The 22,978-nt window shown below is 48.9% G+C and overlaps 11 protein-coding genes across 11 annotated transcripts; 3 read left to right on the top strand and 8 right to left on the bottom strand.

Moving 5' to 3' along the window:
• Positions 1–1,271: 1,271 nt before the first annotated feature.
• Positions 1,272–2,291, bottom strand: N7520_011910 (putative C2H2 transcription factor; the record flags this gene model as incomplete). The annotated part of the gene is made up of 1 exon (XM_057145843.1): positions 1,272–2,291. One exon carries the CDS (start codon positions 2,289–2,291, stop codon positions 1,272–1,274), a length of 1,020 nt encoding a protein of 339 aa, XP_056991597.1.
• A 1,909-nt stretch (positions 2,292–4,200) lies between these two features.
• Positions 4,201–5,225, bottom strand: N7520_011909 (putative L-cystine transporter; the record flags this gene model as incomplete). The annotated part of the gene is made up of 4 exons (XM_057145842.1): positions 4,201–4,560; positions 4,627–5,065; positions 5,114–5,131; positions 5,182–5,225. The coding sequence occupies 4 exons, from the start codon at positions 5,223–5,225 to the stop codon at positions 4,201–4,203; spliced, it is 861 nt and encodes a 286-aa protein (XP_056991596.1).
• Positions 5,226–5,865: 640 nt separating this feature from the next.
• N7520_011908 (uncharacterized protein) lies at positions 5,866–8,259 on the top strand (the record flags this gene model as incomplete). The annotated part of the gene is made up of 3 exons (XM_057145841.1): positions 5,866–6,013; positions 6,071–6,438; positions 6,490–8,259. 3 exons carry the CDS (start codon positions 5,866–5,868, stop codon positions 8,257–8,259), a joined length of 2,286 nt encoding a protein of 761 aa, XP_056991595.1.
• Positions 8,260–9,344: 1,085 nt separating this feature from the next.
• On the bottom strand, positions 9,345–10,766 carry N7520_011907 (uncharacterized protein; the record flags this gene model as incomplete). Its single annotated transcript, XM_057145840.1, has 1 exon — positions 9,345–10,766. One exon carries the CDS (start codon positions 10,764–10,766, stop codon positions 9,345–9,347), a length of 1,422 nt encoding a protein of 473 aa, XP_056991594.1.
• Positions 10,767–10,960: 194 nt separating this feature from the next.
• N7520_011906 (F1F0 ATP synthase subunit delta) lies at positions 10,961–11,835 on the bottom strand (the record flags this gene model as incomplete). The annotated part of the gene is made up of 6 exons (XM_057145839.1): positions 11,677–11,835; positions 11,581–11,603; positions 11,383–11,513; positions 11,203–11,291; positions 11,051–11,140; positions 10,961–10,993 (listed from the first exon to the last, which is right to left on the bottom strand). The coding sequence occupies exons 1-6, from the start codon at positions 11,806–11,808 to the stop codon at positions 10,961–10,963; spliced, it is 498 nt and encodes a 165-aa protein (XP_056991593.1). The 5' UTR covers positions 11,809–11,835.
• Positions 11,836–12,599: 764 nt separating this feature from the next.
• Positions 12,600–13,207, top strand: N7520_011905 (60S ribosomal protein eL29). The gene is made up of 4 exons (XM_057145838.1): positions 12,600–12,616; positions 12,705–12,756; positions 13,001–13,103; positions 13,156–13,207. The coding sequence occupies exons 1-4, from the start codon at positions 12,610–12,612 to the stop codon at positions 13,189–13,191; spliced, it is 198 nt and encodes a 65-aa protein (XP_056991592.1). The 5' UTR covers positions 12,600–12,609; the 3' UTR covers positions 13,192–13,207.
• Positions 13,208–13,770: 563 nt separating this feature from the next.
• On the bottom strand, positions 13,771–15,247 carry N7520_011904 (uncharacterized protein; the record flags this gene model as incomplete). The annotated part of the gene is made up of 2 exons (XM_057145837.1): positions 13,771–14,942; positions 14,989–15,247. 2 exons carry the CDS (start codon positions 15,245–15,247, stop codon positions 13,771–13,773), a joined length of 1,431 nt encoding a protein of 476 aa, XP_056991591.1.
• A 293-nt stretch (positions 15,248–15,540) lies between these two features.
• N7520_011903 (TMEM53 family protein) lies at positions 15,541–16,410 on the bottom strand (the record flags this gene model as incomplete). Its single annotated transcript, XM_057145836.1, has 1 exon — positions 15,541–16,410. One exon carries the CDS (start codon positions 16,408–16,410, stop codon positions 15,541–15,543), a length of 870 nt encoding a protein of 289 aa, XP_056991590.1.
• Positions 16,411–16,925: 515 nt separating this feature from the next.
• On the bottom strand, positions 16,926–18,279 carry N7520_011902 (NCBP3 domain-containing protein; the record flags this gene model as incomplete). The annotated part of the gene is made up of 2 exons (XM_057145835.1): positions 16,926–18,110; positions 18,169–18,279. The coding sequence occupies 2 exons, from the start codon at positions 18,277–18,279 to the stop codon at positions 16,926–16,928; spliced, it is 1,296 nt and encodes a 431-aa protein (XP_056991589.1).
• Positions 18,280–18,947: 668 nt separating this feature from the next.
• Positions 18,948–20,994, top strand: N7520_011901 (putative glycosyl hydrolase; the record flags this gene model as incomplete). The annotated part of the gene is made up of 2 exons (XM_057145834.1): positions 18,948–19,830; positions 19,886–20,994. The coding sequence occupies 2 exons, from the start codon at positions 18,948–18,950 to the stop codon at positions 20,992–20,994; spliced, it is 1,992 nt and encodes a 663-aa protein (XP_056991588.1).
• Positions 20,995–21,267: 273 nt separating this feature from the next.
• Positions 21,268–22,090, bottom strand: N7520_011900 (uncharacterized protein; the record flags this gene model as incomplete). Its single annotated transcript, XM_057145833.1, has 4 exons — positions 21,268–21,428; positions 21,482–21,634; positions 21,682–21,750; positions 21,805–22,090. 4 exons carry the CDS (start codon positions 22,088–22,090, stop codon positions 21,268–21,270), a joined length of 669 nt encoding a protein of 222 aa, XP_056991587.1.
• Between the last annotated feature and the right edge of the window lie 888 nt (positions 22,091–22,978).

The raw sequence follows: 22,978 nt of genomic DNA, 5'->3' as shown, positions 1-22,978 counted from the left end.
CGCTCTCATATGTAGGTCGCTACTGCTAAGTCCGAAGAGTCCCAAGGTAATGATTCTGAAACAATTCATATCCTGCCTAGATTATCTACCATGATTAAAGGCTATAAACTTTGGTTCACGCACAGACTGTCAAATATGGTCATCGGGAATAATACATTAGGGTGCTCAAGCCACGCGGGAGAAGTTTCTAAGGCTTCCACGGTACTTAAGTTTTAAGACAGACAGGGTTAAGGCTGTCTCGGCGGACTTCGGAATTTATGGATTTGCAAATAGAAGGCAATCCTCGTACGTAGTACGATACAAGCATGACAAATAACTCGTTTCAAACAGAGTTTGCCAGAACGTGGTCGAACGAACTGGCTACACTAAACGTGTTGATGAACCCCGAAGTTTAAGGAAAAAGTACCTCTCAATGGGGGAATGAACTAGCCACATGCTTCCGCCGATCTGCTACCTCCATTCCAACATTCCACGGCATTATTCGGGAAGCATTCGAGTGGGCGGGTCTTCACGAAGAACTTCCGGATTCCACAGATTTTATATGAGAGTAGCTAAGTACATGGCAATAGTCATCACGAATAACGTCATAAATGCCAATATTAGGTCGAGTATGTTCCTTGCCAAGACTTATTTCACTCTCCTGCAAGTTCAAATGATCGGAAACTGACAGAAGGCAGATTGGGTCGCATTCTGCTCGACTCAGCCGACTCGAATGGAATGTAAGGTAGGATTTATCTATTCTGCTGTGGATCGAAATATACGGGGTCAGGGCACAAAACAGGTAACGAAATGAACTGGAGCCTCAGCAGGATTTGATAATTTCGTTTGAAGTGGAAGAGCGTTGATGTAACCTCTTTTAAATCTGCATGTCACTACGCGTGCATATTTGATACCCTACTCGACAGGAGCAGGACCATGTCCACAGCGTGCCAGATTAGCGTGTCCAAGCACAGGAATTGGCGGAATATTATAGAGAAACATTTGAATGAATCAAATAAAGTTTGAACAAATTGATTGGAGATTCAATCTGTAATAAGGAGAACGTAACAGTCCAGCCGTTATACTTCCACCGTGTCTCGATGCCAGCATCATTCCATTTTCCTTAGCCTTTTGATCCCCTTCCAAGCAATATTCTAACCATTCCAAGTCCATCCAGTTCGCCAAGTTCACCATACCCGCTAGCCCATGCGTATACGTACACCGAGAGAATCAAGCGAAAAACAAAAACAAAACAAAAACAAAACAAAACAAAAACCAAACAACGTAGTCAATCATCTACTAGCCCCACGACGGTGAATCCTCCGTAGATGATCCCGCATATTATCAACCCGACTAAACACACGTCCGCATCCTTCCCACTCACAGACAATACCGGGGTTGTGTTTCGCTTCATGCCGTGCGCGATCTTTCTTACTAGAGAACCCACCATGTCTGGATTGTGGACATCCCTCGTGTCGACAGAAGAGGTGCTTTCGATGACGGTTGAAGTGCTTACGCAGATCACAGCCCCGTCGAAACGAAGCCTGAGACGTGCAGCCTGGGTAAGAGCAGCGCCAGGCTCCGTCACCGGTTGGAATACCGTATCTGGTTAGATCGTTTGGGCTGGGTGGCGAGTTGTAGAGGTTTGGAACGAGGATATCGAGGTCGGAGATGGTAGTTGGGGTCGGGGAGGTACTCATTACTGAGTTTGTGTCGAAAGTTGAGACCGAGACAGCGGGGACTGGGGAGAGGTAGTTGTCGGTTGGGATGAGCCATTGGGCATGTGCAGAGGTAGTCATAGTCTCGTTGAGAGAGTAGTCTTGCTGGGACATTTCTGCAGGCTCGGCTGGCAGGTAAGATGAGCTGTTGGCCGGGTAGGAAGTTGTCTGGAAGCCTGTTGAATGGCTATTGATGCACCACTGATTGATATCCTGAGGGGTTAAGCCCATAGGTGGGATGGGCTGACCTATTGACCGTTGGGAGTCGAAGTCGAAGTAGACAGGGTCTACTGAAGCCGGTGGTCGAAGCATCTCTGCTTCAGACGCACTGGACCAAGTGTAAATAGAATCCATGGCGTCGCTGACGGGTGAGGCCCGTTGGTCTGATAAATAGGCTTCGGGCGCCAACAACGCCCCCATGGAGCTAGGGTGGATAGGCTCATAACCCAAAGAAGGCTGCAGGGTAGACGAAAGCCCGGGTGACGATGAGCTGACAGGGGTCTCAGTTAGGCCTACCAGAAATGGAGGCAGAGCACACGGGTTGCTGGGGGCTCTCAACCGGTGAGAAGGAACAGTGCGGTTACGCTTGGACATGCCAGGCAATAAGTTTGCACGTTGATTGAAAATAATGGACTCTGAAAGTGATGACAAGATGCCAACCTCCTGATCGAAGTCTAAAGTAGTTGAAGGGGAATGATTGATACACATAGCAAACATAAGTCGACAATGTTGTCCGTTAAGTCCGAATCCGAGACAGTTGCAGCTGAGCCGTGAGTATCTGGATAATCGCGTGGCGGTCCGATCCAAGCCAGATCTATAAGCTTTTATTGCTTTCCTTCCAGTGAAAAGGAAGGCCCACAAATCTAGTGGCCTGGGCTGTATATAAGAAAGAATGTTCGAGGCAGTGCTTGGTCCAGGCGTGCCCCGTAAAATAGAAAACAAAAATTACTGAGATCTGCATCAAGAATGACGGAAGGGACAACCATGCAGTTGACAAGTTTCAGGAGAAAGGGGAGGGATTTGAGCAATTAGATCGACTTGGCCCGCCCCACGGTACTCCCACAAACATGAATCATATTGATTCAGAGCCAGGCCTCGGGGCCCGGAACATGGCACATATGCACTCGGAAAGCCAAGGTGATCGACGTAAGAGGGTAAATACGTGCTAGAAGAATCTGGTTTGGAAGATACCCCATTGGTCGGGTCGAGTAGGGCTGAGCAAGTCGGCTATCGAATTCAGCAGTAGGTACTGTCTGGGGCTGAAAGTAGCCAAGAAATAAGTGATATTTGGAAGATGATAGGCTGCCGGAAGTACTTGAATGGGAATGCGGCGCGGAGTTAAACCCTTTGTAGATATGCGGCTTATATGCTGCGGGGTCCTTTCAAAGCAGAACGTCGTACCGCTGTGCTGGGACTTTCAGAACGTTTGTTCCCACTGTAGCGGGTTTTGCCATTTGTAAGATTATTTGATTTTTATATAATTCTTAATTTGAGATTCTTGGTACAAGGGTTCAATTTCAGTTCACTGATCTAGATCTAGTATGAATAGTATCAGGATCATATACCTTGGTTCGCAAAACTAGTACTTTTGACTACATATGCTCTTGCTAGAATTTATAATATAATATAAATATGAATAAGAATATAAATATAAATATGAATATAAATAGACAGACAAAATGAGACAAAAAGTAAATGTATTTCCTTTTTGGGCGCCTCGACGCAACGGCACCATGAAGGTAGTATCGAGTTTTAGACCAAACCCGTAATGGTGGCATATTCCGGCTCAGGTGTCGAGGATTTATGACGACTATATTACGGATATCCCTGGAACTAACAAGGATTGGAGCGATGGGATAAGAATATCGGATGGGAGGGGGGTCAGCTGAGGGGTTTCCACCCGACACCGACGGTTAGATCCCGGTGTGGATCTACCTCATCTTCATTAAGCTAAAATGATTGGTTTGCTCGCAAAAACTTGGAGCTTTAGTAAACATTTTGACCACTCATAGGCCACTCCTGGACTGAGTGGGGTAAGGTTCCCCAAACGCGAAAAGCGGTGTCTACGAGCCGCAAAATGTGGCTGCATTGCATTATGAGTGGGGAATTCGGGAAATGACTCGTGGATATTTGGCCACGCGTTCAATTTAGATGCAGATGTAAGTGGGAGTACACTGAATAATTCTTCCTCATTCTCTATTCTTTAACTTTTTGCGAGCTGCCCAAGTTGATAGGGCTGACACGTATCCCCTTTCCAGGACTTTTGAATTCCTGTCAATTCCAAAATTAAAAAGTGTATTGCTAAGCCATTCCCGAATCCATGAGAGGCATCCGTGGATGAAGACGGGAAGGTTCGCGGCCCCCAATGTCTCAACGCACGGAAAAAGAACTGCCGAGAGGCTATCAGACTTGTTTTTTACCGGCAAAAATAGTTTCTCCATGTCTTTAATTCCGCCCCGCGGTTTTATAACTGCATATGATCTGTACAGGTACAGTACGCACATCATCTGTTTTCAGTAGACTCTGCCAGCAAAGGCGAATTCAAGTTGGGGTCCGAATGTGGACTGGGCTTAGACTCCGCCCCCTGATAAAGGATATAGTGCTGAGTTATGAAGATCAGATCGGAAACAATCGTAATGTTCCCTAGGAAAAGCTTAACCGGGTTCCCAGTAATGCCACTCCAGTCATTCTGGAGACTCGAGTCCATGAGCAGCTGTAGTAGCGACAACACACCACCCGCCAAATCCAACAAAATCTGGTTGATATTCCATCCCAAGGTCGATTGGCGCCTATAGTTCAACCACGCCTGAGGCACATACTTGAAAATCGTAATGACAAGCTTGATGTATGAAAATGCATAGATCTGACAAATAAGACGGTTCCTGCGTTAGATAGCCACAGGATGCCACGGGATGCCTTATTGACTCACCACATCGATCCACGCCCAGGTCGAAGGATCATAGCCCCCGTCCGGGCTTTTCGACAGAACGATCCAAATCACGAACAGTGGGGCCGAGACAGATCCCCAAAATAGGATCGCAATGGGCTTGCTGATCCTTTCAAACCGGGGGACCTGTAGGCCCCAGATCATTGGCCAGAATTGCGAATAGACAATGACGCTGAGGATCACCGCGTGAACCGCGAACGCTAAATCGTTAAAGCGGACCGTCGGCTCCTCCGAGAGAGGGTGCCGAGCCGCATACTGCGAGCGAATCACAGGTGAGTACAGAAAAGCACCATTATATATGGTGTAACACAGGAATCCTAAACAGTTGATTGTTGGGAAATCGATCGATGTTCCTGACGTCGTGCCCCGTCGAACATTAGAGATGGGCTGGGGATAGAATGAAGCTGACCAGCAGGCCATACTACCACATGTCAGCCCTAACACAGCCTGAATGATAGATGTAACATACTAGATCCAGCCCAAAAGCCTGCACCTAATCAGTTTCTATTCCAGTATTCTGCCTTTTGAGGTACTTACCGGGACAGAGCCCGAACAAAGATCCCCAGCTGAGATGAAACCATCAGGAATGATTCAGCTAATATCCTGACCGTTCAATTCTTCAAATTTCTCGATTAGCTCTGGCTAACATACTAACATAGGAGTAAAAGAGGGGATGTGGGAGGACCAAGGCATCATCAGGGCTGGAGATCATGTCACCGATAAGGTCATGTGATATTATAGATAAGGGCGATCAACCCCGTGACTTTAATGGTTGTCCCGGTTATGAGTTGTCACACTAAACCCAATTAGGAAGAAAGTTGACATGGATTAGTCGTCGCAGCCCGCTTGTTGTCTGGCCCTGTACGACTCCTTTCTGTCGCTCTCTCCAATTACTGTTATCGTTGCGGCGGATTTTACAATCTCTCCAGGCTGGAACTTGATTGTATTTTCTTGGAACTTTGCGCAACTAATCCCCTTCCTTCGCTTTAAAGACTACGACACCGAACGACTTAACGCTCACCGCTACGACCTTGAACCCTCTAAAACCCAACACCATCTTGGAGATACTTGTTTTGGCTCTATACATTGCCGGGAAGCCTGTCACCCCGCATTCCCCGAGTCGCCGACCCCGTCGCATGGTGCATTCCTCGGAACGGGGGATCTCAATAGATCTCCTTCAATAAACCCCGACATTCCACAGAGATACACGCGGGAAACAAGATGACGGTCTCCGGGCTCACAGCCCCGGGGAGTAGCACGTATTCTTCGAATACGCTGCATGTAGGAGATGGGACATGGGACACTGAACGCGACACATTCTTGCTGCCCAATCTTATGGGTGTAAATTTCGAGACGATGCGATACAATGGTACGTCCAACATGCGAAGGAAGCCATTATAAGCCAGACTGACAATGACGTGGGTAGGCATGGGGAATCGATTTAAAAACATGAGCGGATACCACTCGATGATTATCGCGCATGGTGTGATTGCGGCCATCGTTTTCTTAGGCCTCGTTCCAATGGCATCCCTCATCATCCGATACTACTCCCGATGGAATCCGTATTGGGCATTTAAACTTCACGCTTGGTTCCAGGTTTTGACATTGCTCTTGACGACGGTTGTTTTCGTGTTGGGTTGGTTTGCCGTTGGTCCAGAGAGAAGTTTGACCAACCCGCACCATGGAATTGGTCTGGCAATCTATGTCATGGTCATTTTCCAAGCACTATGGGGCTGGTTCGTACACAAGGTGGAAAGAAACAAGATGCGACATCGCGTTCCATTAAAGCTGGTGGTATGTATAATCTAAACACTTCGATGTTAAAATACTGACTTGAGATTGCAGCTACACCGATGGCTCGGTCGAGCGCTCGCCATTTTAGGAATTGTGCAGATTCCTTTGGGTCTGACATTGTATGGCTCCCCCAAGGTCTTGTTCATTTTGTTCGCACTAGCTGCTTTCGCATACCTGCTAGTGTTTTTCATCCTGTCCTACTTGTATGACGATGAAGGATATCATGTTCCAAGTGAACACGGTGGCAGTCGCTTAAGTCACAGTCAATACACAGGGCCATCTGTTGTCGAAGAGCAACACCATGGTGGCATGGGAGAAGCTCTTGCTGCCGGCGGAATGGCTGCAGCGCTGGCGTCGATGTTCAAACGCCGTCCAAACCGCCAGACAAGCCACGCATATGAAGAATCGCGCACATCTTATTCGGATGAGAAATATTCCGACGTTACCAGGAAAGAAAGTGGTGGCTGGGGTAAAAAGCTTCTGGAAATTGGGGCATTGGCTGGTGCTGGTCTGCTTGCGAAAAAATGGTGGGACCGTCGAAAGGATCGCAGAGATGATGCCGAGTCAGGACGATATAGCCCAGCCCATTCGCGCACTGACAGCTTCTCTGAAGAGTCCCTCAGTCGACTAGAAGATGGTAGACCGGAGCCTAGTCACCGAACACCCCTCAACCGTCCCCCAAGCCGACCACCCAGCAGACCACAAAGCCCTGGCTCTTCGTACTATTACAACAGTACCTATCTTACCGAGACTGAAAGACGCCCATCTCACGGTATCCGAGATGCTCTGCTTGGTGCAGGCGCTTTCGCTGGGCTGAAGAAGTTTTTTGGCGGTCGTCGCAACAAGGATGACGAAGAAAAGAGACGACTAGACGACATCCGTCGCCAAGAGGATGAGGATGAGCGAATCCAGCGAGTCAACAGCAAACGACGACCGAATAATCCCCCAGGGCCCGGCCCTTACCCGTCACGACGCCGTCCAAGCTCATACACCGAGAGTGACCTCACACCAACCGAACTGACTCCCCGACCTCCTCGACAGCCGTCCCACGGGTCTCTCCTTACAGCCGAGCCCATCGCATCTGGGGCTATAAACGACCCTGCTCCCTCAGATTTACCCCCTCCCAGGCCTCCAATTCATCATGAACTCTCCGGTGACTCGAGGTCGGAGCTACCACCCTCTAATGACGGAACCGAGCTCGCAGCTGGATTTTCAGCAGGAGCGGCCGGCGCCGCCGCTGCCGCAAGCCGTCATCGTCATAGCCGGAGCAACAGCCGCAGCCAAAGCCGAAATAGACGTCGTGATGACCATGTCGAGTCTCCACCAGTCTCCGTGAAAGTCAAAATGCACAACGATGGCCGCCATGTCACCCTCCGTCGCCTTACAGAAGAAGAAGCTGCCGCAAGCCGCGAAGCGAGACGCCGAGAGCGACGAAACTCAAGACGTCGTGCAGGCAGCGCCAGTTCCCTCTCTGGTGATGAGCGGAGCCAAGATCGCTGGCGCCGCGTCGAAGAACTGGAGCGACGACAAGAGGAGCAAACACGGCTGCAAATGGCTGCTGCGGGCCCTGTATCCCTAGCACCATCGGGCAGTATGCCAGCATCCTCGTTCCCTCCCCCATCTCAAGTTAGCCAAATGCCACCTCCACCTCCTATCCCAGGCCCAGCACCTTCTGGACTGGCCTATGGCAGTGTAACCTCCCCTGGTACATGGACTGGTACCGAAGCCAGCGGGTCATATGCCAATAATCGCCGACGCCGACGTGCAGAGCGAGCCCGAACACGAGAAAAGCAGCAGCAACATGGAGTGGAGTTTGAGTAATAACGTCGCTAATTCTTGTTTCTTTTTTTGTTCCTCATGGATCTACACGACCTGTACAAAACGTCTTATTTGGAGCCCGTGTTGATATGTCTCATGTCTCATGTCTGATGTTTTCTTATTTTACGCACGAATCAAGGTCATGGATTGAACTAAATAGGTAGGTTATCTCTTTGTCTTTGTTTCATTCCTTTCCAGGGCAAGCGAGTTCTGGGTTTGATTATCTGTCGGTTGTGTTTCGTTCAAGTCGTATCTGGCTTAGTTATTTTCCTCTGATTCCCTGATGCCCTGATTCCCATTTGTATTTAACAATTCAGTCTCATTTGCTGCATAAAATTCAAAGTCTCCATGCAATCAAATTTGTGTTTCCAGCTTTTTAAGTACCTCACTTAAAGAGCAATTCAACTACCTGCACTTTCCAGTATTCACGAAGAAAGCCTGCAAATTCCCAGCACTGTTATCAAGGCTCCAGTGGGACCTTCATGTATCAAACTTGGAAACCCTTGTGCACCAATATTGAATCGTTTTATTTCATTGTTTCTCATAGACAAGCCTTCTTTTATTCGTTCAGGGGTTGAGGCAGGGTCTGGTTATGATCTAACCCAATAGGGATTAAATTTAGTTGTAGCCTGATATGTGAGGCACTTGTGAGAGACCAGTACTCTGTCTTAGTAGGTGCTCAAGCAGGACCTTAAGTAGATACCCTAAGGAGGCACTTTATTAGGTAGTACCGTGGCCATAGGGAAGCCAGGGATCACCTCTATAGTTAGTGGGCTATTGTGTAATAACAAAGATATAGAACGTTGTATCTCATATAGAAACGTCATAAACTTCCATGAGTCTGTTATCAACAAAAGACATTAAGTCATACAAGGATTTCACCGTCATGCAGATACAAGATTGATCATAAGTCAAAACAATGGCCGAGGTAAAATGCTTCGAGCCTTAGAATACCGAAATGGGAAGCGGGCAGGCAGGCTAACAATGGGTATCAAGATACTAATAGACATAAAAGAAAATAGTTTGGTGATCTGTGGCCCGATGCACACGTCGACTTTCAACCGAGGGGCAACATCACCGGGATTGTATTAATGACGGCGGGCTTTGTCTCGGTACTTGGTCTTGACTTTCGCGTGATGGCCAGGTGTCAGGTTCCAAAGATGTTGTACTGTAAATTGGATGAACGCGGCAGTAAAAGACCAGACAATTCGGAATATATCGAGGATAGTAAGACCCGCTTGAGAGTTTGCCAGTCGACCAGCCTTGGCGAGTGCAGTGAGAGGAATGCGCATGAAAAAATAGGGAAGAACGATAATGAAATGTAGAAGCAGGTCCTCGGCGGGTAGGCGGCATATTATTTGCTTCATCTCCTGTGTCTCCTCGAGCAATCCGCTGGCTGGAATAAACGTTGGGCTCATTCGAACTCGCACAAACGCCCATTTTGAATCGCGGGGAAGATGTTCCGGATTTCGAGGTCGATACAGGCCGAAGTTCAGAGCGACAAGATCATGCACTTTTTCCCGTGGCGAAGCTTCTTTCTCATAGTGGACGTCTGCCAGAACAGGACTTGCATCTGGAAATTGTGACCCATTTGTGCCCTGGGTGGGAGTTGCAAGATCATCCTGGCGGAACAGCATCTTTGAAAGGGATGGAAAGGGAATTTCCGGTTGTTGGTTCAAGCTTGTCGATACTTGCACTTTGACAGGGCTGCGACGGGGAGAGACAGGTCGAGCCAAAACACGGGTGGCTTTTTTCCATTTTTCATGTTGCTTTTGCTGCCGGTAAAGGGAGATGTAGTCTTGCTTTCGTTCCACAGAAGGGAGAGGGCGTGAGCCTGGGCGAGGGGACCGATGTCTTGCAGCCTCAGGTGGAGAGAATCGAACACACCTCGAAGCGGTGATTTCGTCAAGGCCTTTGATGGGAGAGAAACTCACTGTCAGGCAGTCAAAATTCCCCGTAGTGGTTGGTGAAGTAGAGCGTGGTTCAGCTGAGACGGAGAGACAATGCTTCTGTGCTCGGTTTTTTCCCTTCCCCTCACTTGGTTGGTAGATCAATTTCCTATCTTCAAGCCAATCGAGCGTCAATACAGGTGCCTGTGGGGCTGAGCGGATACGTAGATTGTCAGCTTTGAGCCCGCGACGCCATTCATTGGGGCTTCCATTTGCCGAGTCGGGGGTGTTGCATGGGATCGATGGTTCTGCAGGCCCATCGAGAGCATGGTACCTGTCCTTGGCAACATCCAACTCAAGTCGAGGGTATTGAGGGCGCTTGACACTGCCCCGTTTGAGTGACGATTCACGGGAGCTATTGAGTCCAGGTTGATCTTGCCAACCCATATTGTGCTGACACAGGTCTTCGTCGAGTGCTATGAGGTCCTGGCATCTAGGTTCATCCGGCTCATCAAAAGCAAGGACCGAAGCAAAGGAAGGAGAAAGTAAGGTATCTATCGGAGGCTCAATCATCGCAACACGAGGGTCGGCGTTGCCCAAGGGTGATCTCATTGAGCGCATAGTTGAAGGTTCAAAGTTGCGGGCAAGTGAGGTTTAAGTGTCAGAACAAGAAACTGCCCAAAGGGGGAGACACAACCAACGTCTACCGAAAGAAGTGAAAAAGGAAGGAGCACAAATTTGAAGTGTCAATCGACAAAAGGAATAATTCCTATAATTCTACAGGTTCAAAATGGTGCGCGAGTGGATATGTACATCTATTTGACATGGGCCTGCAGGGTCTCGAGAACCTGTTTCAATCAATGGTTAGTTGACGTTCACAATTAATCAAGTTAAGAGATGCATACCTCAAGCTCAATCTTGGCCTCAGCAATGTCGACCTCGCTGCCGCTGCCGTTAGCGATCTTCTGGGCCTCAGCAATCTGGGCACGGATGGCCTAAAGTTGGAGTATCGGATTAGTACATCACGCGCTGTCGCGGAAAAACCAACGCGACCTACCTCGGCGCTGAAGTCCTCCAGAGCGAAACCCTCGACGGCGTTGATGCTCAACTGAGAGTCGGGCTGGACAACGGCGAAACCACCGGACACTGTTGTAAAGAAAAAAGGTGTTAGTCGATGTTTTTGTATTTGTCGAAGGCGCTTTTCGATATGGCTCTCGGGAGCAAGGGTCGGACATACGGAAGTACTGCTTGGTGGCACCACCCTCCTCAACAATCTCAACAACACCAGGCTTAAGCTGCTCGATAGCGGGAACGTGGTTGGCGAGGACACCCATCTCACCGGAGGCGGCGGGGATGTTGACCTGGGTCCTGTAGTCGAAGGTTCGTCAGTATTCAGGGCGCGGAGAATAGGAGCGCAAGAGGAGAAGCAACGCACACGCCAGTGGAGCGGTAGATAGTCTATCAAAAGGAAAGGATGTCAGTCCGGGGCCTATAAAGCTAGGGAGGTTTGGCCGGAGTCGGGTTCACATACCTTGTGAGGGAGAGTCAGGGACAGCTTGATCTTGTCGGCGACAGCCTCGGCGTATCCACGGCGCTGGATAGGAGCGCTGAACGCGGAGGGGCGAGCCCGCAGAGCGGAACGAGCAAAGCGGAAGGAGTTCATGGTCGCAATGGGGTGGGAGGATGCAAAGGCTGGAGTGATCCCTCTTGAAGTTGCCGTGCAAAGGTCGAAGTCGGAACGCCGGTTGTTCCCTAGTGCGGGTCACGTGGTGAGCCCACCCGGCATGCCAGTCAAGTCTAGCGTCTATTGATATTGCATAGTAATGTTAGATATTAGGATACCAGGTAAATGAATTGTTAAAAGCGATTGAAATTGGTCTTAAATGTCTTTTTGTTTCTCCCATAATCCAAAGTTGCCCATGCTATGATGCGATATCGGACCGCTCGCTGTCGGGTTTTTCTCAGTCAGCCAATGGCTGGATATTGTGGCGACCAAGTTGATTGTCAGTAGTAGAAGTCTCATCCTATGCACTTAAAGGATATCCGGCCATGAGATGATGCATATATGGAGCATCTTCACTTGACCGCGAAGATCCATACTTCAGGGTCACGTGTCTGTATTGCTTATGTAATTATCACGTGAGTAATGGGTTTGCCCGTTTTCACTATACTGCAAAGGACCCTCAATCCGGAGTCCAAGGAGGTAAAGATGTGGATGGAAACATCAGTCAAGCAGAATAGAATACCTTCATGGATAATTACCCCGAATTCATTAAGCTTATCATGTGGATTGAACTGACGTAGAGTACGGAGTATAGCTAGTATAAAAGGTCCGTGCACTATGGCGGTAAGCGAGATCCCACACAGAAGCAAGCCCTAGCCGAGTCTCATTTGGGTCCAACTCCAGTGCTCTCCTCTACTCTCCTTATCCCGTCCACGTCAATCAGCGACTACATTCGTCAAGATGGCCAGTATGTGACACCCAACCTTATCGCCTGGTCAACGCCATCCATATTGTTTTGAGAAATGCCGATCGCTGACCTAGCCTGCGATCCACAGAGTCCAAGAACGCGTCCCAGCACCACCGCAGCCAGAAGGCTCACCGTAACGGGTGCGTACCCCCCTGAATCACCGATATTGAACATTCCACTCGAAATATTCTGTTGCGAATCGACAAATGTTTTACGACTGAGGAGGGGGGAATTCGAGGCCGATCGGTTGGACTTGAACGGACAAGTTGAGACGATCTGAATATCTTGGCCGTTCAGCCAGCCGAACCGTCTTGGAGTCCTCTACTCTGCGCCATACCACATATTTCAGAGAACCGACCGACTGACATCCCACCTTCCATACAGTATCAAGAAGCCCAAGACCAACCGTTACCCCTCCCTCCGTGGTGTTGACGCTAAGTTCCGCCGCAACCACCGTCACGCCCTGCACGGTACCGCCAAGGCCCTGGTACGTTGAACTCGCCACGGCCAGCCAAAGTACAATACTAACAACCCTACAGAAAGAGCGCAAGGAGGGAAAGCGTGAGAACGCTTAAATGTTCGTCGGAATGGGAAAAAATTGAAAAACTGGAGAGGAAACCAGTGCGCGCAAGGACCCGGGGATTACAATAACGTGCGATGATCAAAGAATATTCGCTGTGTCGGATAGGCCTGGTTTCTGCTTGTTCCTTGCGCGCTAGCACGTCCGGGGTTGTTTGATAAACAGAAATCAACAGGCTTAAATTCGATATCCATGCAGCGGTGCCAATCCCACAGTGGGACAGCAATTCCTCTTCCATCCCGTGCTTTTTCTGGTCGACCGCTGCTGTTTCGTACATCAGCTTCTGGCTGGCTTCCTTTCCTCGAGTCATCTCGATTTTCATTTCCGGCATATGTGTGTACAGCAACGTGCTCTTCTATGCGCGACTGCTGAAGGATTTTTTCAACGTGCCAAGACAAAACCCCACAAGCCCCTATTCTTCAATATCACCCTTTCGAACTTCTCAGTGGTCGAAAGGGTGCATGGATGGACGGCTACAAACTTCGTAATCTGTAGTATTGCAGTAGTACAGTCAATTTGGGTTTTTGAACCATCCATATCTAGGTTTCGACTCATTCTATATAGAATCCAAATATCAAACTTTCCAAACAATCAGCTTCTTATCAAATCCACCACTAATCACCCATTCTTGCTGAGTGAAACAATCATCCTTGCCGGGTATATCAACATATCCAGCCCAGATAGTCCGCACCTTAGAGCCCAGCTCATGGCCATTGTTCAATGTAGCCACCACCTTCCCCGTCTTCGTCTCAATTCCCCGCACCAAACCATCGTCCCCATTGACCCAAATTCCCGACCCATCGGGTCTCCACACAACCTGTGGAGTCGAGTACGCCGTCTGCGGCGCAAAGGTATTCGCCTGAAGCAAGATAGCGGCGTCCTCGCGGTTTTGAAGCGCCAAAGAAGCCATAGCCTGCGAAGCCTGCGTCACTGGATCTGCAGATGCCGAATCACCAAGAGACTCGGTAGACGGAAACAAAAGGCGCACAATCATCACTTTCAGATGCGGTAGCGTCGAAGTTGCAACGGCTAGTAAGCCAGGGTCATGTGGACTGAGCGCCATGTAAGCTGGAGAGAATGCAACCCAGGCATTGGAGTGAGGAGCTAGATTCTGTTTACCAAGGAGGCGGGACTCCGAGTTGGACGAGGCGACTTCGTAGTAGTAGATATAGGTCGAGTCTCGGCGCGAGACGAGGAGTAGTAGCTCGCCAGAATCAATGTTCGGGACGAAAAGCAGCGACTCGGGGTTCGTGGTTAGTTTGATATGTGCCACTGGCTCTCCGATGATGGGCTGAGAGTCCTCCGGGATGTCCATTCGGTACAAGTAGACAGTCGCATCCCAGCCAGCGGTGGCAATCCAGTATCTTCGTGAGCCGGAGAAGCTTTGGTCCTCATGGACGACCACCTTGACCACGTATTTGGCGTGGTCCTTTCTTTTGTCTAGGACGCGAGACCCTTGCTGAAGCAGCAGGTTGCCAGCCATGTTGGCCATTAGAATGTATTGACCGTCCAGAATTGATACATATGAAAGAACCGGGGAATCAGTCACAGGTAGCGAGGCAAGAGAAGCATGAGCCGGTGCCGTCTCGAACAAGTGCGCTTTTCTATCAGCGCTAGTAGCAAGAATCAACGGCTGCACCGAATGAGGTGCGGCTTCATCATGGCCTAATTTCTTCCAGGGCTCTACAGACGCAGAGAGAATATTTGATGAAGTTGATGTCTGAACCACTGTTGGTTTTGACGGTGCTGACGAATATTAGTGACTATCGCAGCACAGGACAGCTCAACTTACCAGGAATACTCCACCCCTCATTATCTTTATCATCTTTCCCATATCGCTCGAAGTTAACGGTATGGTCAAAGGTGATCTTCTCTTCCAGCAAGCGCTGAATGGTCAAGTTGTGGGTGTCGTCACCTGAAGCTTGCCCTACGTCGGGTGGAAGACCTGCCTCACGGACGAAGGCCTCCAGGGTCTCTGTATAGTCATAGGTCCGCAGGAACCGTGCGACTATGGCGCTTGCTAGCGCGTCTATGGATGTGGAGGAGGCCATGGATGTTGACAGATGACAAAGGGAAGTGGGGCACAGATGAATCTTCCAATGCCACAGATTACGAAGCGATAGCACGTTACAATCCAGCAAACTTGATTACAGTTAATATATTTTCTTCGTCTTGTTTGAATTATTTTAGGTTGGAAGATCCTTGAGAGCCTTGGAAAAGGGGAAATCAGGGACATGGGAAATACAGTAACCAACAAAGCCACTCAATTATGTATTTAGCTTAGAAACGTTGAATAGCAAAATTATATACAAATCTATCTATACATATAATCTATACACATTATTTACCCATGAGTAGCCTTCCAGCAATCAGCAATTCTATTCCAATATTGCTCCGGATGCATTCTCATATGCCCAACATGCGGCGAGCCCTCAAACATCTCCAGTTCAACCGGGAAGCCACCAGCCTTGACATTCGCAACATTCTCCTCCAAGTCCTTCCATCCAATAATCTCATCCTCCTTAGAGTAAAGATAAAGCCTAGTAGGCTCGACCGGACAAATATCATGATCCATACAAATCCGCGTAGCCCAGACACCAGACGGCTCCGAACCACGCAGACGCTCCCAGGCCCAATTGCACCACAGGAAGGCATACCAGAGACCCTGAGTGATGATAAACGGCCAGGGGAAATATTTTGACGTCCCCACGGCCATCGCTCGAGACCAGCGGCCAACCTGAGAGGCAAAGTCCAGACTCCCAGGGGTGGAATCACAGACCAGAAGCTGATGCGGGAGTTTCTTATCCTTGCCATGTCGTTCCTGGTACGCGACAAAGGCAGCGGCCAGGAAGATGCCGCCTGTGTTTGACATGGCGTGTAACAAGACGCGCTCTTGCTCGAGTCCGTCGCCAGTGGGAGTTGGGAAGACGGTATCGATAAGGGGCATCATGGCTTCGACCCTGGCATCCAGGGGCTGATTTGAGGCTTGGAAGGTACCTGATAGGATGACCAGTATTCTGGAAGAGGGATACAATTCATGGAATCCGTCGCTGTATTTGGTAACATGCTTAGGCATTCCGTCACCCCAGCCGAAGAGGATGATGGTTGTTGGGTGATCAGCCGGGGCTGGTTTGGCATTTTCAGGGCCATTGCGAAGATACACCCGATCTGATATCGGAGTGAAGCCGGGGAATGGCACTGGCTTTGGAACCATTGTGTTATATTGAAATGTGGAGGTGATCGGATCTGAACGTGGCAGACGTAAGTTTTCCCCAGGGAAAAAAAATTAAGATTGGCGACTTTTTGTGCCTCTTGGTTTCTCATGAAAAGTTTCAATCAGAGGATGCAAGGGAAAACACCCGATCAGGTAATTCATCCGAAGCCGAACATTCCGTTCTTCTTCAATTATTCTTAATTTCCAAGGTTTATTTCCTTTTCTTCTCCTTGTTCTGTTGGGAAACCAATGACTTCTATTAGTGTGGGTCGTTGGGGATTTTAATGGCGAATGAGATTTTTATTATATGGACCTCGGCATCTCTATTGTATCTGACATTGCTGATCTACGTGCTATGAAAGATTCGAGGATAGGATAGCATATGGGATAGGATGGTATATGCAACTCGATGAAAACTGTCAATTCAGATAACCAGTAACGCCACATAAAGTATGCTTTCAAATCGAAAACGCCCAGCAAAACGCCCAGCCCAGGTTTTGTTTTGCGACATGCCTTTAATTCATCATGTCCTCTGCTCTCCGCCGACGTCCTCCACGTCCCTCCAGAGTATCAGAGAAAAGCTCTTTCCCTGCATTGGCTGATTGTCCCACCTGACTGTCGTACTTGGATGGAAACAGTTCACGAACTGATGCGCCTCGTCCTTTGATCGAGATGCCGGCGCTGCCTCGAATCGCAAAGCCTTGATCCTCGTTCGCTATTCCGCGGATCCGGTGGTCGGGACCAGCATGGCCAAGGGGGGCGGTGATTCTCCGTCCCAGAAGATCCGGAGTCTCGTCTGCAGCATCGAACGCATCAGATCGACGGTGACCACTCGCTTTGCTGGGGAAGAGTTCCTTTTTGATATAACTCGATGCAGGCTTGTTGGGAAACAGTTCACGGGTGCCAGATTCGGATGGGAAAAGCTCCTTGCCTTTGTTTTGAGCAAGTTGGGGCGATCGTTCACGGAACCTTCTACGAGTGTCGGGGTTTCGATCGACATGGCTTCCTTCCTCAAGAGTATCTCTGCCAGGGGAGGCACTGCGATTGCGGAGTCGTCCAGATGCTCGGTCGTCTGTTGGGAACAGTTCTCGCGGTCCTCGCTGTCTTCGGTCGGGACGGCCACGCCCTGGCCCCGAGTGGCTCTCAGGTTGATCATCGTACATGTTGGCGCTGAAATTTTCATCGCCGTCGCGATCCCTTCGTCGACGTAATTCCCGATCGTCAAATCGATTGCGCCTGTAATCGCCGTCATTTTGTCTTCTCTCCGCAAGCTCCTCGCGCAGACGTTCGCGGGGGTCGTGTTCGGGGTGCATAAGGTAAAAGCGACTCTTTTCGTACGAACGTGCCTGCTTGCGGTCTGACTTGACGGCGGATCTTACTTGCAAGACAGAGTCCGGGTGACTTGCGATGGGTTTGGCTGACCGAAGACGAAGGGGTGGTAGGGCGGAGGCATCTTCTGCGTCGTTGACCTGAGTCAGGGCCAAGAGGGCTTGAAGGCCCACATCGGTGGAAGAGTATATGAGGTTAGCCGAGGTGTCATCGATCCATTCAACGCGTGTAGGTGCCTCGTGCTCGAAGTGGCTGGTCGCGAATTTCTTGATGTCCTCGGTGGATAATTCGTCCACGCCGCGCACGTGAACTTTTTCATATACTGCTTCATCCGTAGGCGGTTCGATGATAGTGTCCTGAATGGTAGTCTCCTGAAGTCAGGGACAGAATGCATCAGCATTGCTTCTCAAGGCATTCGGAAGCACTGACAGTTTGGATGAGCTCGGGTTCAGGTTCCGGTTCAGGCTCCAGTCCCAGATCGAGATCCATGTCGATATCAATGGTGGCATCAGCCATTGCCTGGTTCGCTGTGTCCGACATGGCTATGAATGAATTGAAGTAGTCAGTAAGACGGAGGTTGATTAGGAGGAAAACCCGGAGTTCGAGCTTCCCGCATTAATTACCCGATCGGGCTTAGTATGTGGGGGACAAATGTGATCCGCTTTTCTTCTTATTCTTCTTGTTCTTCTTCCTACTTCTTCACTTAAGTAAAAATTAATTCAATCAAGGTTACAAACTAGGCGTCTCTAAGGTTTCATTCAAGGAACTTGGCTGAATACTGATATTCATGCAGTAAGACTTGGCTAGGACGATCGTGATTCCATAAATTCATCTACAGAGAGTTGCTAGACTCCCTCTAACCCAGAGGAACTATTAATTTTCAAGTTTCGAGTCAGATATCGCTGTAGCTACCGCTGTGGCTACCTATGCATTACTACTATCACAGTTCTGATATACCAGAGCGTTGGAGTAGAAGTATATAACCATAGAAGAGATACTAAAGTGATAAGACTTAATTCGACATAACTTATAGATTCATTGGGGGAACCAGTAGAAGTCAACCCTTTTTATGATTGGTCTGATGGATCATTGTAAAATATTTGAATGCGGAGATCTGACCGTGCTTATTTGGGAAGGTCTCAACCTCCATCCTACCCTCTTGAAACATCAAACGTTGAGATTATCCTTTCTCACTGACTCATTCCACCATGCTTTTCTCGGAAGGCGATAAGCTGATTTTCAGGTTTGACGACCACCTCCTCTGGATCCAGCCATGGGGCGAGAATTCCCTTCGAGTGCGAGCAACCAAACTTGCATCCATGCCTACAGAAGATTGGGCACTCACTTCTCATCCAACAAGCTCCTCCATCAACATCGCAACTCCCAGGGATGAAGATGCAACAATCACAAACGGTAAAATCAAAGCCACTGTCTCCCAGAGAGGGAAAATGATCATCTACGATTCAAAGGGGACCAAATTACTCGAAGAATATGCCCGCAATCGACAGGACCCCCGCGATGAAAAATGCAGTGCTCTGAGGATCGAAGCACGGGAGCTGCGTCCCATACTTGGTGGAGATTTTCACCTAACAACTCGGTTCGAATCGTTAGATCCCAAGGAAAAAATCTTCGGAATGGGCCAGTATCAACAACCATATTTGAATCTCAAAGGAGCAGACTTGGAGCTGGCGCACCGGAATTCCCAAGCCAGTGTGCCTTTTGCAGTTTCGTCGCGCGGCTACGGGCTGCTGTGGAATAACCCTGGGATCGGACGAGCAGTTTTCGGAACCAATGTGATGAGCTTCGAGGCGTACTCGACACGTTCGCTTGACTACTGGGTTGTAGCTGGAGATACACCTGCAGAGATTGCAGAGGCATATGCAAAGGCCACCGGCTATGTCCCTATGATGCCAGAGTACGGGCTTGGGTTCTGGCAGTGCAAGCTTCGCTACTGGAATCAGGAACAGCTGCTCAATGTTGCTCGGGAATACCGTCGTCGCGGAGTTTCTCTCGATCTGATTGTTGTTGATTTCTTCCATTGGAAGCATCAGGGTGAATGGAGTTTCGATCCAAAGTTCTGGCCCGATGTTGGTGAGTATCGACTCTCTCCTAGGAGATTCACCAGGCTAATACGCGCTCCGTTTAGACGCTATGATTCAAGAACTCAAAGAGCTCAAGGTGGAGCTCATGGTCTCCATCTGGCCCACAGTCGAGCATGCATCCGAGAACTATTCCGAAATGCTGGAGCGTGGCCTTTTAATCCGACACGACCGCGGATTGCCCGTGGCAATGCAATGCGACGGTGATGTCACTTATTTTGACGCTACGAACCCCGAAGCCCGAGAATATGTCTGGGACAAAGCAAAGAAGCACTATTATGAACATGGCATCAAAGTATTCTGGCTCGATGAGGCCGAGCCGGAGTATTCAGTCTACGACTATGATATCTACCGATACCACGCCGGCAGCAATTTGCAGATCGGTAACATCTATCCCAAGGAGTATGCACGTGGATTCTACGAGGGCATGCAGGCGGAAGGACAGACAAACATTGTGAACCTGCTGCGTTGCGCCTGGGCAGGTAGCCAGAAATATGGGGCCCTTGTCTGGAGTGGTGATATTGCTTCCTCATGGACCTCATTCCGGAATCAGCTAGCAGCCGGCTTAAATATGGGCCTCTCTGGAATCCCCTGGTGGACCACTGATATCGGAGGCTTCCATGGAGGGAACCCAGATGACCCTGAGTTCCGAGAGCTATTCACCAGATGGTTTCAATGGGGTACATTCTGTCCTGTGATGCGACTTCATGGAGACCGTGAGCCAAAGCCTGACGGGCCGACTTCGAGTGGAGCCGACAATGAGATCTGGTCATATGGCGATGAGGTTTATGAAATCTGCAAGAAATTCATCGAGATTCGGGAGGAGCTTCGCAACTACACCCGGGACCTGATGAAAGAAGCTCATGAGAAGGGCACGCCTGTTATGCGCACGTTGTTCTATGAGTTTCCGCAGGACAAGCAGGCATGGGATGTTGAAACAGCCTATATGTTTGGGTCGAAGTATTTGATTGCCCCGGTCTTGAAACCGGGACAGCGCAAGATCTCTGTCTATCTTCCTGCTGGTGCTTGCTGGACTCCTTGGGGCAAGGTGAATACCCAGCATGATGAAATCCCCAAGATATTCTCGGGTGGTGTCACAGTGGAGGTGAATTGCCCAATTGACACTATGCCGGTCTTTTACCGCGTCGGCTCTTGAGCGTGCGTGTTCCCCATCTATCATAGTATCAATCATGAGCATGGAAAAAATTATCTTCATTGTTTTCTTCTTTGAACAAACATCCTGGGGGAGCATTCGAATTTCGTTTATTATCCATTGTTACCATAGCAGATTTGCCGGCCCATGCAAATTGAGATAGCATAAATCATAAATACAGTCCAAAAGAGAAACAGGACATTAGTGAACTCAGCAAGCAACAGGAATTCCACATTCCGCTCTATTGAAAACTGCCAAGTATGTCCTGACAGGCGTCTATGACGAGAAAGTATACTCTGGGATATTGATTCGGGGCACAATCCAAGTCTTTCCACCGTCAACGGTGGTCATGTTACCGCTGACACCATCACCCAAAACCAAGGTGTCAATGTAGCCAGGATCCGCGACAGAAAGAGTAATTTTGGTGTTGATCCAATCTAGAAAGTAAGTTATTAGCCATGATCCCAAGCACCAGTGAGTCGCAACTTACAATGGGCATCAACAGTGCCGCAGTCGGTTGTCGCACATTCTACCGCACTACCCCAGCCCTCGGCCTTTCCATCGCTAGTTGATAGCGTCGAGACGCTGTGGCTGTTGACCAAGACGGTCTGTGTGTAGTTTCCAGTAGACTCGTCAATTTTATCTGTAGACCGTCAGATGTGTTGGGAATTAATATGCTTCGCTTCATACAGTGCACAGTCACACGATTTCCAGGTGTAGCAGTCGAGGCAGGTCCCTGAATAACTTCTTGTGAATTTACTAAACAAGGCCAATTAGTATCGTCGTTAGTTCATCATTATAAGCAGGACTGACAGCTGGTCTTCTTCAATGTGTAAGCAAAGACATCCCAGGAGTCAGATTGGTAGTTGTCGACGATGGATTGAATCATATCACCAGCCGAAGTACCCATTCCAACCCAGAGAGCGAGGTCGCCATTATTGGTGCTTGGAGCGCGAGGGACGACAAGTGTGGAAATTGCCTCGGCGATGTAAGAGCCTGACGAAGTAGGCCCTGTGCTGAATGCAGGGCCGAAGGCGGCGTTCACGGATCCAACCGCTGTGATTGCGAGATAAATAATGCTTTGATGCATGGAAGGCATGGTGTAAGTGGTGCAAGTGTGACATAAACAGATTCGGGTTGTACTGGCCCTCATGGTGGTGCTATTTTAAAACATTCACCGCCTGTTCTGGCCCCTGGATCTTCGATTCTTGTGAAAACTTCATGTTGCATGAATATTTGGTCTAGAGTTTGAGACGGAAATTCTTTTCATAAACAGAAGGTTCGCCGTGTGGTTTGTGCAAGTTAGTAGTTGCCCCGGGCTCATTGTGGCTCCTGGTAGCACTTCGAAACAACCGTTGATGCAGCAGGGTAATCAGCAGCCAAGATTAATGTCATTGGATTCATATCTAGGGCTCAATTAAATTATTGGTATATTGAAATATTCCCCCATACCTCTTATCTAGCGTCGTAGACCTCCAACCAACCCCGAAAAACTTCATGATCGACAGGGTGGGAAACCCTCTGCAGATCATATATCCACACTTTCAAATGTTATAAATTCTTTTAATAGACGCTCCTTTTTTATCACGCTCTTGGTATAAAAGATCCACTATTTTGCCTAAAATTTGCTTGAAACGTAGATGAAACGCACTTGAATTCGGATGAACTTGATCCGGATGAGCGTCCCTGGGGCGAAGATATCTGTAAATCCTTGAAATGCTCCGAGCCGACTCAATGACTTGATTGTATAGAAACTCCAATACAGAAATGTGCAGTACATTAGAATGACAAATGCGAGGGATAAACTCTCCAAAATACAGAAAAAATTTACAAATTATGATCTAAACCAGTGCCATCGGCTCGACCGGATTATCATCGACGAGTATCATGCGCTACTAGATGGCCGGCTGAGTTTCGGTCTTATATCGGGCAGACGCCCAAGATCCTGCCATCCAGTAGGGTATGACACTCGTCGAAGATAATCCGG

The sequence above is a fragment of the Penicillium odoratum genome (assembly GCF_028828045.1).
Source record: "Penicillium odoratum strain IBT 22623 chromosome Unknown utg000008l_segment0_segment0, whole genome shotgun sequence".
Classification (NCBI taxonomy): domain Eukaryota; kingdom Fungi; phylum Ascomycota; class Eurotiomycetes; order Eurotiales; family Aspergillaceae; genus Penicillium; species Penicillium odoratum.
Note: the sequence above shows the minus strand (reverse complement) of the source record. Positions and strands in the feature narration are given on the sequence as shown.

Coding starts and splice junctions, on each gene's coding strand:
- N7520_011905 (XM_057145838.1), top strand. Junction 12,757..13,000: donor CAGAAGGCTCACCGTAACGG/GTGCGTACCCCC, acceptor CCTTCCATACAG/TATCAAGAAGCCCAAGACCA. Junction 13,104..13,155: donor ACGGTACCGCCAAGGCCCTG/GTACGTTGAACT, acceptor ACAACCCTACAG/AAAGAGCGCAAGGAGGGAAA.